At 42.3% G+C, this 16,569-nt stretch overlaps 1 protein-coding gene and 1 pseudogene across 3 annotated transcripts; one reads left to right on the forward strand and one right to left on the reverse strand.

The window, feature by feature from the left end:
• Positions 1–916: 916 nt before the first annotated feature.
• Positions 917–12,263, reverse strand: LOC148899750 (uncharacterized). 3 transcript variants are annotated; one of them, XM_088995296.1, is made up of 4 exons: positions 11,770–12,263; positions 2,258–2,539; positions 1,977–2,127; positions 917–1,439 (listed from the first exon to the last, which is right to left on the reverse strand). In XM_088995296.1, the coding sequence occupies exons 1-4, from the start codon at positions 11,945–11,947 to the stop codon at positions 1,367–1,369; spliced, it is 684 nt and encodes a 227-aa protein (XP_088851422.1). In that variant the 5' UTR covers positions 11,948–12,263; the 3' UTR covers positions 917–1,366. The 3 variants fall into 3 exon arrangements, with proteins under 3 accessions (XP_088851422.1, XP_088851420.1, XP_088851419.1); XM_088995294.1 differs by having other exon boundaries at positions 1,920–2,127; XM_088995293.1 differs by having other exon boundaries at positions 917–2,127.
• On the forward strand, positions 8,604–9,901 carry LOC148899751 (uncharacterized; annotated as a pseudogene).
• Positions 12,264–16,569: the final 4,306 nt, after the last annotated feature.

Genomic DNA, 16,569 nt, shown 5'->3' on the forward strand with positions numbered 1-16,569 from the left:
TTGCACCAGAAAGAGCCAGAAGAGGGCTTCCAAGCTCTATATAAGTAATTTATCAGCCTGTGGGCTGATTCATTCCTCACAGGAGCTCGGTGGCCATTTTCTGCCTCTTTTTGGGTGAGACATTTCTCCCCTATGTTGCCTCAAAATGGCACAGAATAAATTCTTTAATCGATTGCAAACATGTACGCTTTCCTCTTCAGAACTATTTGAATTACAGTAAAGTCTCGTTATATCGATATCGGATATATCGATAGTCCCGGTTATATCGATACTATTTCTATGCACACACTGAGAAAATTACATGCAAACAGGGTCGGATATATCGACAGTCCCGGTTATATCGATATTTTTTCGGACTCCCTTGGATATCGATATAACGAGACTTTACTGTATATTCATAACTGGATGTGAAACAAGAAAGCATATTCTCAGAATCTGAAGCAATTGTTTTGATTCTCCAGCAATGCAAGATGTCTTGGTGTGACGTCACGAACTAGGGGCGGGACTTTCTGAAAATGTCCAATTCGCAGCTCATTTTTTTGCAGATTAAAGTCATTTTTATTGGTGTATTGCATTTGAATAAAAATATCATACTGCGTGTTTTGGGTATTTTAGATGCTATAAAACGTTTTTCTGATGTCAGTTAGGAAACAAAAAAGTGACGTTGGTTGTCCTTTCAAGGTTTTCTGATTCTGATTCTGACCCTATGTGGTTTTTCCCAAACCTTGACTACTCCTCTCCTTTTTGTCTCTTGAGGATTTTTGTTTTCTTTCCCGCTTCTTTTCTTTTGACATTTGTTAAAATAACAGTGAGGGTAAGCACAGATAGCGAGAGCTCTCCTGACAACAAAGTGTGACCTCCCCTGGTCTGCTGAAAACCGACATCTGTTGCGACTTCAAATAAAGAAAACTCTAAATCTCCTTCCTGGATCTGTCTCAATTCATTTTTTATTCTTTTTCCACCTGGTGAAGGTCTTTGATGCGATTTGGAGTTCCGTGAAGCACACGGAGTTGTCGGCCGGGTATGTGAAAGCCACACTTGCTCGCCGAGCGCCGGTCGGTCCGGCGTGATGCGTGCGGACGGCAAAGCCAAACTGACCTTCTGGGCGTGGCTTTCGCCGCCCACTCGGCAAACGTTGGGCTTTACTCCCGTGTGCTTGACCAGCGTTCCCTTTCCGGCGAAGGTGCGCCCAAAGTGGAGCATCTGAAGGGTTTTTCTCCGGTGTGCATCCTCATATGGAGCTCCACGTGTTGTTTCCGAGAAAACGCCATGCCACAATCCGATCAGCTAAAGGTTTTTTTTTCGTGTGTACTTGCATGTGTTTGTCCAGGCTTTGTTTTCAATAAAAGGTGAAGCTGCAAAAGGATCAGGCGAAGGGTTTCTCTCTGGTGTGGATCCGCATGTGCCTTTCCAGGATGTCCTTTCGACAAAAGGTGGATCTGCAAAAGGAGCAGGCAAAGGGTTTCTCTCTGGTGTGGATCCTCATGTGCCTTTTCAATGGATCCTTGACAGAAAAGGCGGCGCCGCAAACGGAACATCGGAAGGGCTTTTCGCCCGTGTGCGTCCTCATGTGGACCTCCATGTATTCCTTCTGAGAAAAGGCCTTGCCGCAAACCGAGCAGCAAAAGGACTTTTCTCCCGTGTGGGTTCTCATGTGTCTCATCAAGTGAGAATTGCAAGTGAACTTTTTACCGCAAACCGAGCAGCAAAAGTGGTTTTCTCCCGTGTGGGTTTTCACGTGTCTTATCAAGTCGGAATTGTAAATGAACTTTTTCCCGCAAACCGAGCAGCAAAAGGGTTTTTCTCCCGTGTGGGTTTTCACGTGTCTTATCAAGTCGGAATTGTAAGTGTACATTTTACCGCAAACGGAGCAGCAGAAACGCTTCTTGGGGGAGGGACACTGTTGGCGTTTGCGGGACCTTTTCTCGCCGGGGACCTTTTTTGGAGAGCCTGGGCACGTTTCGTCCTCGCCTTGCCTGTCGGTGTCATTGTCGTCCGAGATTGGCGCCAAAGGGTTGTCTGGCAGCCACCAATCAGACCGCTCGTGCGCTTTGTCTTCACCCGCTTCATTTTTCAGTCGGCCGCCGGTTGGCACCAACGTGCTGACATCAGCCTTTTTCCCCTTCTCTAAATATTTGAATACACATCAAAATTATATATATTTTTTTATCCTAAAACGTGCCCAGACTTGAGCTGCGGGAAATGTTTCTTGAGCCTGCGACGTCACAGCCGCCATTTTTTTACTACATGTCATTACCTTCGCAATCGGCGGCGCTCCCCAAAGCTTCTTCTGTGCGATACCCCGAGGGGGCCGTTCTGCGGTGATCTTCGCTCGGACCGCCGGGATGAAGCTGTGACTGCTCAGGTGGTGGAAGTCGGTTGTCGACACTCTCCTCGAAGACGCCATTTTGCGGCAAACTGCTGACATCGGCCTCCTCCTCTTCCTTTTTAATGTGGGGGACTTGTGTATACTCCAAAGTGGAGCTTTCCGATTTCATATCAGGACCTTCTTCCCTACGACTCATCAGCTGATTCACGTCTGCGGGGACACAACACAAGCAGGAAATAATTCACACATTTAGAAAATGATGGAGGAGCAAGGCGGGGCAGAGTGTGAAATTTTTCTCTCAAATGCAAAAGAAAAAAAATCGTCGCGTGTGCATGTGTCAATGTGTGTGTGAGGCAAAGACACGATTAAGGAAATTTCATGATTGATATCACCTGCGAAACGAGCTGATTATGTGATACCTGGAAATTGTGACGCCTTTTTAATCATGCGCTTAAAAAGGCCATTGAAAGGAAGATGATGTAGGCTCAGCGCACGCATGCGCAGTTAGTCATAAATGCCGCTGTGTGAAGCTGATTAACACGGTTGTCTCGTGTCGTCTTTTTCTCGTCGTTCACAGGTATTCAAAATAATAAGTGTTAGACATCCTCAAGATGTTAAAGTAATTGGGGACTTGTTGGGCGATGCTATATATGAAACCTTGTGTTGTGGCTTTGATGAATTTGGATTTTTGGATGTCAATTGTAGTTCCCAGTACAACACACACGAGCGTGCAGACGTGCATAAGCATGTACGAATGTGGACGATATATACAATGTATAGATGTTGAATGTATAGATCTACATATGAATGTATTCTGATATTGAAATTGCTGAATTGATGTTTTGATGAGTAAATGAGTGAGTGATAAATGCCGCTGTGTGAAGCTGATTAACATGGTTGTCTCGTGTCGTCTTTTCCTCGTCGTTCACAGTGCTACCTGCCTGTGACGCCTTTGGACCGACCCAGGTATTCCCTAGGCCTGAGGCCGGTTACAAAGGCTACAGAAAAATTCATAGCCGATGTAGCGCCATATGGAAAAGTAAAATGCATCCGATCCGACAACGGCACAGAGTTCCCTGGACAGTTTCAATCTTTACTAAGAAAGAATGGGATAAGGCATGAGATGAGTGCACCCTACTCGCCCCATCAGAATGGTACTGCCGAGAGAGGTTGGCGAAGACTATTTGAGATGTCTAGATGCATGCTATTGGAAAGTAACTTTCCCAAGCAACTACGGACATATGCTGTACAAACGGCCGCTCAAATTCGCAACAGGTGCTACAATAAGCGGCTATAGTCCAGCCTATAATGTGTACTACCCCGAGACAAGGAAAGTCTTGAAACATAGACTGGTGAAATTTTTAATGAAAAACAACACAGATGGTCAAACTCAAACGGGTTGTGACTTGTGGGATGATATTCAGAGCTACAGTGAAGTACCCCTAAAGGACATCAAACCAAGTCAAGATCAACTTGAGAAAAGCAAAGAACCGAGTGCTGAAGAGACAGTAGAAACAGGCAATATTCAGACTAAACAGGGAAGGGGGTTTCCTAAAACACAAAAAAGGTCTCCAGAATATTTAAAACAGTACATATGTAAAACTAAGTGTGATGATGACAAAGCCGAAAATATTTACTATTTCTACAATGTAAGGTAAAAGCTTGGCCAAAAAAAAACATGCGGATCAAACCTCTAAAGATGGAGGACACTGATTTGCTGTGGCGACCCCTTGAAGGGAAAAGCCGAAAGGAAAAGAAGAACTTATGGTGTACCTAGAACTTTTAAAGAACAACCGACGCCTCTGTCTGGACAAGTTGTGTCCATAATTTGTAAAATCACTTCAAATGACTTCTACTGAAAGTACAGTAAAGTCTCGTTATATAGATATCGGTTATATCGATAGTACCGCTTATTACGATACTATTTTCATTTCCCTTGCACATTTCTAGTCTTTTTATGTATAATTAGTACAGTTTAGTACGATACCCGGTTATTACGATAATCCGGTTATTACGGTGCTCCTTTTCATCCCCCGTCGGCCATTTTTGTTGTTTATATCGATACATCGGTCGCGTCATTGGTCGACTTGGTCACGTGTCTTGGTTACGTGAGCCGCCATCGGTCGCGCCATTGGTCGACTTGGTCACGTGAGCCGCCATCGGTCGCGCTATTGGTCGACTTGGCCGTGTGACTTTGTCACGTGACACGCCATCGGTCGCGCCATTGGTCGACTTGGTCACGTGTCTTGGTTACGTGACCAGCTCTCGCGAGCAGACGCCATTTTCAGACGGCAGCTCGTGTGTATCAGACGGCAGCTCGTGTGTCTTCAACATATACGGACAACATATACAACGCTGACGAAACTGGTTTGTTTTACAAGCTGCAGCCAAAGAAATCCTACGTCTACAAGGATGAGGATTGCCGCGGGGGTAAACGTTCAAAAGAAAGACTTACAATCATGCCGTGCGCTAACATGACGGGTACCGATAAATTACAACTTATTGTTATCGGGAAATCAAAAAAACAAGGTGCCGACATTGCATCGTATGTTGCAGTCGACAAAGACATTGCGACATTCCCAAGCTCATTAGATGCGGATATCGCAGCAGAGGTCAAAGCCAAGTATGCCAGAGGAGATTCCCGTGATGATGATGATGACGATGAAGAAGAACCGACTGAAGGCACACCTTTTGCAACATCGACAAAAGCGTTGCAAGGTGCTGCGGACATGCGATCTTTCTTTGAATCCGTAGAAAATGCATCCGGTTTTTTAGAAACGTTAAACAAGATGGAAGTGTTTACTTTTTAAATAGCATACATACGTACTAATTGCAGTGTTATGTACATGCACTGTTATATGAATGCAAGCGTTTTTTGCAACAATGTTTGTTGTTTTGTCTGCTGAAAGAGTGATGATTTTGAAAATGACTGTACATTCCATACTGTGCATTAAAGGGCAACCAACATCACTTTTTGTGTTTCTTGACTGACATCAGAAAAAGGTTTTATAGCATCTACAATACCCAAAACACGCAGTATAATAAAACACCAATAAAAATGACTTCACGTCACGCCAAGACGTCTTGCATTGCTGGAGAATCCAAACAATGGCTTCAGATTCGGAGAATATGCTTTCTTGTTAGACATCCATTCATGGATATGATTCAAATACAGAAGAGAAAGAGTAAAGCATACATGTTTGCAATCGATTAAAGATTTACTGTATACTGTATCCTATGGAGCCTGGGGGCCCTCTACTGGCGGCTTCAGGATGCAACACGGTTCTCAGACAAAAAGCTGTTGTTACGTCACAGCTGCGCGCCGGCATTCTATTCAGGCACTCTAACTGTCACGTAAGTTATGTAAACGTTGCAGTTTTGGTTTTTCATCCATGTACAGTATTTGTGTTGCATCCAGACCTTTTTGGCTTGCAACAATCACTGTTTTTCATATGATTGTACATGCTGGCGTTCGTGGCTTCGTGTGAATAGAACTTGACGATTTAGCATTGGTTGGTTGCATTTTTGAAAGGAAATAGTCATTAAAAAGTGTAAAGACGTTTTTATTTTATGCACAACTTTATTTTTCACTTCACTACTATACAAAAAAAAACATGTTAGATACGCAATCCATGAACCCAATGATGAAATTACATGCCATAACAAAGATGCTCCATTTACGCACCCCCCCCCCCCCCCCCGGATCGGATATAGCGATAGTCCGGTTATATCGATATTTTTTCAGACTCCCGAGAATATCGATATAACGCGACTTTACTGTATTTTACAAAATATTCCACAGCAAATAGCTATATTTTACGTTTTCAGACTTGCGCTGAATATTCAGGAAGTCTTGTTTTCGAGTTGATGCCGATACCGGAAGTGACGCCATGTAAGGAACGCCCTTGACCGAGAAAGCGACACACATTTTGGGTACTTTTTTTCATCTGAAAACATTGTGTTGATCCGTTTTCCAGCGGACAAACCAGCCACCTGGGCGGAACGTGAAAGACAAGTCCAACGAACCAGAGCAGGGTAGAAGGCTAAGAAGTATTCAGTTGTTTGTAGTGCTCATTTTGAACAAGATTGTTTCGAAATACGGGAATCCAATATGGCAAAGTTTGGACTGAATGTTAGGTTCAAACACCGGTTAAAAGCGGGAGCAATCCCGACAATATTTGAAAGGAAAGCGTCCTCAACAACACATGGAGAAGGCGCGCCGTCCCCAACCAAAAGGCCTCGCACAGCGTTTGCCAAACGGGAGAGGTCCAGGGTAAGTGTATTAATCGAATCTATAATTCTAAAATGTGCTTTGACCTAGCTACATACATATACTTTGAATTTGTAGTTCTAGGCCTACAGTTTAGTAATGTTAATCGATTGCAAAGCACTTCACAGAGCTTCATGGATGCTAATTTATATGCTATGCTAGTTTCATATACTGTATGTCGTGAATCCAATCGTGAGCCAAATATTGTGATTCGAATCGAATCGTGCGAAATCAAACCGTCGCTCTGTATCGGTTAGTTGGTAATCATGGTAAATCCGTAATCAGTTGGTAATGCAGAACCATAAAATATGTTCGTTCGCTCCGTTGGATACAATAATATCGTTACCAGTAGCCTGTATCGTAACATTGATATGATGACATGGACATAGCGTCTTGTGACAGTAAAGTGTCCTTGAGAGTTTTGAAAGGCGCTTATAAATGAAAATTATGATTATTACTATATTATTATAAGGAGACAAGATGTTATGCCGGTAGTACACCCCTAGCCATGCGCCACTCATGTCTGATTTACAAGTCTGAATTGTTTCCTCATGCAATTGATTCTTTGAAACATTTGATACCTGCAGATTGTTGCTGAAGCTATGGCAGAATACGAAGCTACTACATTAATGGCAGCTGTTCCTGAACAAGATCTAGTACTGGATCAGCCAACTACTGAACCAGAGGTGGCTCAGGTGGGTACAATAATATTAGCTAGGTTTTTACACAATCAGTAGCTATTACAAGCTAAAAAATGTTCAAATCATGCAAATAATATACACTTGATATGCTGGGTCATATTGATATTGATTAATAAGTCCATTCTAGGATTTTGTATCTCAGCTTGCATGATATTAATGCATACATTTATTTTGGTTTCAGTCAAAAGATTTTGCCTGCCAAGCAAAGCCAAAACAGGCACTAAGAGATTGCAACAAAAGGATTCAGGCTCATGTTATAGGAAAATCTAGAGGTAACAACACATAACATTTGCATAATAAATAATAATCATGGTCCATCACATGGTTGGATTTTTTTTTCTGTATAAAGCTGTATTTTTCCTTTACGGTGGAGAAAACTGGAAATCTGACAACAACAAAAATAAAACAAAATAGAAATTTCCAGAAAACCCCCAAATCCACCTTCAAGTCCAATGAAAATTGTTGCTACCCTGGTCCATTGTAATAAAAGCCTCGAAGGCATTGTTTGTTACTGATCAATTTCAATGTAAATACAGTAAAGTCTCGTTATATCGATATTCAAGGGAGTCCGAAAAAATATCGATATAACCGGGACTATCGATATATCCGACCCTGTTTGCATGCAATTTTCTCCGTGCGTGCATAGAAATAGTATCGATATAACCGGGACTATCGATATATCCGATATCGATATAACGAGACTTTACTGTATTACAAATAATGACTTTTTTTTCAACATAGCTCAGTGAATCCAGCATTATCCTGATACATCTGATGCCACAGTTCAGTGTGATCTGGTGCCTGGCCTGGAATCCATTCGCTTATTTTCATCATCTGCAGACATATATGAGGAGCCTGCAAGTGACTCACAAAACAATTCAACAGAAGAGCAGGACATTAAAGAAGCGGAAAGCTATGTGCCATTATCTTTGGATCAATTGGAGGAAATAAATCAGGAGCCGCATGTGGAGACATGTCTCTTCGGCCCGAAAGCTCCACAAGATGACTCCAAATTCATTGTGTTTGGGACATGTTTGGATGAATTGTTCCAACGATGTGCTTGTCCCATGTGTGGATTTGCAGTTCCTTTTCATGTTGTGACCACAATGGTGAAGGGTACCATGCTGAGGGTGACTTTCGGGTGTGCTGAATGTGAGAATTGCCATGTGTGGAGGAGCCAGCCATATCTGGGTTCATATCCCGCTGGAAACATCCTTCTGTCTGCATCTGTTCTGTTTGCAGGTGCGACAATCACCAAAACACTCATGTACTCCAACACATGAAGGTGCCAACAATTAACTCGGGGACGTACTTGCGTCTGTCCACATCTGTTCTGTCTGTAGGTGCGACAATCACAAAAACACTCCGTGTACTCCAACACATGAAAGTGGCCACAATTAATTCGCGGACGTACCAGCGTCACCAAAGACACATTCTCCAGCCAGTGGTGAACACAGTCTGGAAGGAGCAGCAGGAAGGTCTGATAGTACTGCTGCGAGAAAGGAACGAGCCTCTGTGTCTAGGTGGTGATGGAAGAGCCGATAGTCCAGGGCAAAGTGCCAAGTTTGGCTCATATTCCATGTGTGACCTTCAGGATAATTTGATCATTGACATCCAACTTGTACAGGTATTCTTTTCTTGAACAAAATCACACTAATTCTACATACAGTAAAGTCTCGTTATATCGATATCGGTTATATCGATAGTACTGCTTATTACGATACTATTTCTATGAACGCAAGGAGAAAATTTACATGCCGCAGGATCGGATATATCGATAGTCCGGTTATATCGATATTTTTTCAGACTCCCGAGAATATCGATATAACGCGATTTTACTGTCATTAAAAAAAAGTATCCCTTGATATGTCTTGGGCCTAAGTAACATATACATGTCGCTCAATTTCACGCCAAATGATCAGCATATTTCAAAATGTGTAATGAATGCTGATGATCATACCACATGGAAATATGTGGTCTTGAGCGGTCTGTGGCGTTACTCACAGAGAATGACCTGACTGTTGGGACTTTGGTCACCGATCGGCACATGTCCATCGCCAAATGGATCTACAAAAACATTCCCGACATCTATATGATGTTTGGCATGTAGCAAAAGGTACATGTCTGGGTTGGCACTGTGAATGCTAACACGATAATAGATACCCTGGTTCATGTACCCCTAAAGTTTAGGGTTTTTGAAATCCAGTTATATACTTTAGAAATTATGGCCTAACCAATAGTTTAGGGCCTAAACTATTGGTTAGGCCATAATTTCTAAAGTATATAACTGGATTTCAAAAATATGTAATTATTGTTGAATAAATGTGTCCTTTATTTCATAACTAACCATGTGATTACATTCTGTCAGGTTTCAGTGAAAAATTAGTGGCTGCTGCCAAATTCAAGGACTGTGGGCCAATACAGCAGTGGCTCCACAGTATATCCAACCACATGTACTGGGGTGCCGCATCTACACCTCCAGGCCAAGGAGAGCTGATGGTGGCGAAATGGCGTTCAAGAGTCAACCATGTCCAGAATGTACATGCTGGACACAACAAGAAATTTACAAACTGCAGCCATGGTGAACTACAAGGCTACTAGATAGATAGCTAGATAGATAGCTAGATAGATAGATAGATAGATAGATAGATAGATAGATAGATAGATAGATAGATAGATAGATAGATAGATAGATAGATAGATAGATAGATAGATAGATAGATAGATAGATAGATAGATAGATAGATAGATAGATAGATCTGTCATTTGTCGTCACTACATAAACAATGTAAAGGAACAAAACACATGTACGTATGTTTACACATTTACGTATGTGTTACAAAACGTAAATTTACATTAAACCGTGACTGTAAAGTGTACGTGAGACTTATGAAAGGGGCTTTATGGTTCGTAGGAAGCAATGCAAACGTTGCATTGTGCACCACAATGACAATTGACTACTGCAGCAAAATCTAGCCATGCACATTTACCGTAAATTAAGCAAGGTAGCATTTGTAGTAGGTATATTCTTGATTTGAACAACTTTATACTTTGTGACAATCTTTTTTAATGTGATTAGTTGTCTCATTTTGCTTCAAGTTGTGCAGGCAACTTTTCAGTTACCTGCCCTGTTGTCCGCTAATTTTTTTTTTGTCATGAGTTTCAGACACTGTTTTTACTACAATTTGGGCAGGTTCGGCAGGCCGGATTAAAAAGCCTAACGGGCCGTAGTTTGCCCATGCCTGGCCTAGAGTCATAAGAAGTCATGCGCTATTCTCAAACCTGAACGCACCCCAAGTCTTGGATGACAAACAGAGCAGAGTAGACGTGTACGGCTGGTAGTTTCTTCAATTTATTCATAGTAACGCACCACATTTGAACTGAGGCTGAACACGAGCCTGTGGTTTTTATTTTCCGGTCCCATAATAGTAAAATTATCAGCAAAAAGCTCCAAGTAGGCGATCGACATGTGCATTCAATGAGAAGGGGAAAGTAGCGCCGGCTGGAGCGCAGTTCGGTCGTGTGCTACCGCCGAAGATCACTTTCGCCAGATCCGAAGGTCGTGTGCTTGATGGATCGGCCATGGTGGGTGTGTATTATGAAAATAGTGCTTATTATAAGGCTTAATTTTCATAAATTTGACGTTCGTATGATGAAAAGTTCGTATTATAAGGCGTTCGTATGTTGAGGTCTCACTGTATTTCTTGTTTCGATGTTTTTCGTGTTTTTCTTTTTGTTTGCTGCATGAAATTGTGAACATGTCTTTGAGTGGGAGTGTGTGTGTGTGTGTGTGTGTGTGTGTGTGTGTGTGTGTGTGTGTGTGTGTGTGTGTGTGTGTGTGTGTGTGTGTGTGTGTGTGTGTGTGTGTGTGTGTGTGTGTGTGTGTGTGTGTGTGTCAATGTGTGTGAGGCAAAGACACGATTGAGGAAATTTCATGATTGATTTTACCTGCGAAACGAGCTGATCATGTGATACCCGGAAATTGTGACGCCTTTTTAAGCCTATGCGCAGAATACAATGTTTATCGAGTTCCCAGACCAATGATTGACACTGCTGTGCATCATTTTTCTCGTGAGTACTTTCAATCGCTACGAAAAGTTATCATTTTGGTTACTGTCAAAACGTTAAGACTGCTGCCAGAATGACTAGCGCAACACCGCCACAACGCTAAGAAGATTTTTTTTACCACAACGCTAGAGAAGGAGAGCTTGTCAGGGCCGGCAAACGTCACCGCCACGTGAAACAAAGTCGGCGGTCCAATTGGCTGAAAGCAAAATCCAAGATGTCGACCGTCCGATAGTCTGGCGACCTTGTCCAAGTTAAAGCGCAGGGAATCGACATATTCCGATTCACATTCGCCCGTTCTACGCGTATAGACCAAATATTACCGGAAAACTCTGGGTTTCCATTTCAACATAATAGAGCGTTTGTGTCGTTTGTAACGCCGAATCCAAGTATGGCGGACAAACCTTCGAGGCGTATCACAATTCGTGTTTTGCAAACCGCCTCAAGTTGTCGTCGGTGTCGCTCGCTCTCCTCCCTCGCTCGACAAAGTTGCTCCTCGTATGAAGCCACGGTCGTTTGGAACAGTCCGAAGATTTCGTCGGCGGCCGCAAGCAGCCGTTCCCTCATCAACTCTTTCAACATGTCGACGACTCGAGGTTCTTTCTGCTTTTGGGCTGGAAGCGTCGTCTGTTCGCCTCACTCGGGCCTTGTCTTGTTGACGTCGCCTAGAGAGGCGCGAGAATCCCCGAGAGCGCCAAGAACCGCCTTACAGTGCGGTAGTAACACGTGTGAGACTCCGCCATATTGGGAGTGGCGGATCTGCCCGGTGTTGATCAGGTTGTGGGAGGCAGTTTTCTCAAAGGCAAACTTGAATCAGCCACACGTGGATGGCCGCTCAATATGTTGGAAGGGGGGTAGTCTTTTATAATGGACGCACGAGGGAATAGAATGAACAAAATGACACACTTTTAAGTTTGAAAAACTACATAAATGAAATAAAAAAACAACGTTTTGAAATTGTGCTCCTCTCAATGTTGATTATGTTCCCACCTGGCGGGCACGTAATTGCAAGCTCCGACTTTGACATACCTGCCAACTTTTGAAACCAGAAAAGCCGAGTAATGCGCTGGGGTCCAGGTGCCGCAGGCCCTGGTCAGTCCCGGACAAAGTCCTGGTCAGGGGCTCAAGCCAAACTATTTTTAACAATATAACTACTTAAAATGAGGCTAAAAACACAATCTAAATGTTGATCAATGTCAAATATATACTTGTGAAAAAATACCCATATTTCAACTTGTCAATTGTGAAAATATCATGGTAGCTACTATTTTAAGAAAACAAAACAAGTATTTTGCAATCAACCAAACATTTAATCATTAGATTGGATTGACCTTTGTTAGTCTCTTGGTGGAAAAATTGACATTTCACAGCAGCAAAGTTATGAAATGAAGAGGAAAGGAAGAAGTAGAAAAAAATAGGCGAGCTGCTGTAAAGGCAGCCACTCTCGCGGCGAAGTCAAAATAACAAAAAAAAAAACTGAATAACAAACATCATCAATCTGGTTTGAAAAGTACAAAGAATTGTAAGGCATTGTTAGTCGCTTGAAATCTGCGCATCAAACCTCCATCTTGACATCAACAAATTTCAATTTGAACGACATCCACATGAACATTCAAGACGGTTCAACTCAGCGAATCATAAACGTGTTGAATTTTCAGATGTGCATTCAGTTCACAGATGAGAAGGTTTCTTCAGCCGTCATCTGTACTTCAAAAAGTACAGCTGACAGCTGAAGAAACCTTCTCATCGATGGACCACTCCTATCCGACTGAGAGCTTATACAGACATTCAGTTCACAGGAAACACTTTGTGTACTAAAAAGACATATTAATGGTTATGTATACTCTTCAAATTAAAAAAAGACACAATCGTTAGTGTACAAAAAAATGTTTTTCAACCTCTTCTATTGCCTGAGACCGTTGCTTAGACAACACGGAAACACCCTTAGCTCAACGTAGCAACTTAACGTACTGGTACTGTGACGCAAAGTCACACAAATGCACACCTCATTGTTGGTGTTTTTCGATTGTATATTCCAAACATTAATTTCCCTTAAGAAACCATTAAAATGAGAAAAGTCCATTCCCAGGTCCCCATAAAACACAATTTTCTACTAAATAAGCCTTAAAACGACACTAAATAGACATTATTTTATGTATAATAAGTGTGCTATTCTTTTGTAACGAAATAAATATACTGTACTGTCGATGAGAAGGTTTCTTCAGCTGTCATCTGTACAAATTTAAAGGTTTCGGACGTTTCGCTTCCTATCCAAGAGGCTTCGTCAGCGAACTAAAGTCTGACTGGTCGTATCGGCCATATTTATATATCCCTAATGTCCAGACATGGCGGCGCCGGACACAGCTATGATAGGTACCTATCCTCAGGTTGGGGGGAGCAGAGGACCACTCCCTGTGCCCCACTTATTGTTCCTACATTCCTGACTAACGACTGACCCATTTGCCCCACCCCCACCGGTATCACCTCATCAGCATTATGAATGTTGCCTAACCTGTTTTGCCTAACCAGGCTATTGTATGAACGATCCAAATTGAACCTTACCCCACCAGACCGGTTTAATGAAGGATTTTGTTGTTTTATAAGAATCGCTTCTTTTACCCCCCTTTCAAACCATCTATGTTCTTTAGTGCATCCAAAAGATAGGCTACCAAATGAAAAACAAAGTAATGTAGTTTATTCAATACATTGTAAGAATGAAAATTGTAAAGAGCAGTGCATTGGGGAGACTCAACAAATTCTCAAAAAAAGACTATCAGCATTGCAGGGATAATACAAGTGGGCCTCAATCGGCAGTACATTTGCACCTAAAAGCTAGCAACCACTCATTTGACGACAATGAGGTTAAAATCTTAGCGAAAGAACATAGATGGTTAGAAAGGGGGGGTGATACCGGTGGGAGTGGGGCAAATGAACCAGTCGTTAGTCAGGAATGTAGGAACAATCAGTGGTGCCACAGGGAGTGGTCCTCTGCTCCCCCAACCTGAGAGTAGGGACCTATCATAGCTGTGTCCGGCGCCGCCATGTCCGGACATTAGGGATATATAAATAGGGCCGATACGACCAGTCAGACTTTAGTTCGCTGACAAAGCCTCTTGGATAGGAGGCGAAACGTCCGAAACCTTTAAATTTGTACAGATGACGGCTAAAGAAACCTTCTCATCGATGGACCATTCCTGTACGACTGAGAGCTTACACAGACGTATACTGTACTGTATAATCAAGTCGTTTTTTTTTACCTTTGTGATGGTCGTTGATGTAGTTGTCTCTTGATATCCGAGTGAATTTGCCTTGCTTTCTCTGCTTACACTGTGCCCAGCTAGCTGCTTTTTGTGAATCCAAAATCAACAGAAGTTTTTCTACCTCATGTATTGCCTGAGACCGTTGCTTCGACAATAGAGAAACACCTTTCGCCACACGTAGCAACTTAACGTACTGGTACTGGGACGCTAAGTCACACAAATGCCCACCTTGTTGGTGTTTTTTGATGATCTCCTTCTGCTCAACCATCATTTACTTTAATGTTCTCTTCGGCTTCACACGAGCCTGTGGTGGGGTCTTTTTTGGTCCCATAATAACAAAAGTACTCCAATCGATAACAAACCACGTCCGCACTCAAAGAATGGGGGTGAACAAAACTACCGTAATTTCCGGACTATAAACCACGACTTATGTCACAAGCTTTCAACTCTGCGGTTTATGCAACAATGCGTCCAATGTATGCATTTTTTCCAAGCAGCCACCATGGGGCGCTCGAGCACTAAAGGTAAGAGTGAGACATGGTGAATATCTGTGCCGAGGAAGAGGCAACTTCATGTAACGACGCGTGTGAGTCGTGCATTTAAAGTGGCCCTCCGAGTTGAATCGGAGGCTAAGATAACCAGCGGCGAGAATTCGTTTACCAAATGTGGCCGCATGCCAAGAGCAACTTTTGCTGATGTATTTCTTCCGTGTCTCAGTGACTTACTATGATTTTGTATCCAGACTTGTTAGCGAGTGTTAACGTGTTGCTGCCTTGTCTCACTTGTACCGGCATGTTTTTTTACCAGCCCTGTTCAGGCACTGTTACTACCGTAATGCATGCTGTGTTGCTGCCGCGTAACAGGCACTGTTTTTGAAATAAACTTTAGGTATATTATTAAAACTTTGAAACTTTTTCAGTGTAGCATCTTTCTTTATAAACGTGCGGCTTATGTACGTATGTACAAAATGGTTTGGCCTTTAAAAATGTACTGGGTGAGACTTATAATCAGGTGCGCTCTGTAGTCCGGAAATTACGGTAGTCTGCCTGCCACCGTGGTGCTCTGTGTGGTTTGGTTCGTCTGCCGAAAACGAGTTCGTCAGCCAAGACTATATGCTCGCAAATTTAATATTCGTGAGGCGTAAAGTTCGTGACTTTAAGCGTTCGCAGTTGACCACTGCTACCATCCTTCAGAACAAGGAAGCTATTAAGGGTGTTTCGGTGTCGTCTCAGGCAATAGAAGTTGAAAAACTTCTGTTGATTTGGATGAACGAAAAGCAGCCAGCAGGGGACAGTGTGAGTGAGAGTGTTATCGCTGAGAAAGCACGGCAACTTCAAGCCATCAACGACCATCACAAAGGTCAATAAAACGACTTGATGATACAGGACAGTTTCAGTGACGTGCAGTCAGGGGAGGCAGGTGAGGGAGTGCCTCACCTGTCATCATGGAAATATAAATTGAAAAAATAAATTATATCAGTTATATTTATTGAGTGATTTGTACTTAAAGTTCTTATCCATTTAACTGTACCATTTTTGGATTTTTTTTTTCAAAATCGCTGAATTTTCACATTTACCGTTCAAATACAGTGAGACCTCAATTTACGAACTTAATTGGTTCCCAGACAGTGTGTAAGGTGAAAAGTGTGTATCTAAAAAAAATCCCATAGGAAACCATTGAAATGGGAATAATCCGTTCCCGGGTTTCCATAAAATATACTTTTCAACTAAATAAGCCTTAAAACTACACACAACCTACCTAATCTTATGTATAATAAATGTGCTATTGTATTGTAATGAAAGAAATACACTGCACTGTATAATAGTCACTTTATTTACATTTGTGATGGTCATTGATGGCTCTTAATTGACACCTGTTGCTTTCTGACTTGTAAGGTCTTACGAAACTGAGGCATCACATTATCATTCATCATGTTGATGATTC

Source organism: Hippocampus bargibanti, linkage group LG04, assembly GCF_051943395.1.
Source record: "Hippocampus bargibanti isolate YZ-2025 linkage group LG04, ASM5194339v1, whole genome shotgun sequence".
Taxonomy (NCBI): Eukaryota; Metazoa; Chordata; class Actinopteri; order Syngnathiformes; family Syngnathidae; genus Hippocampus; species Hippocampus bargibanti.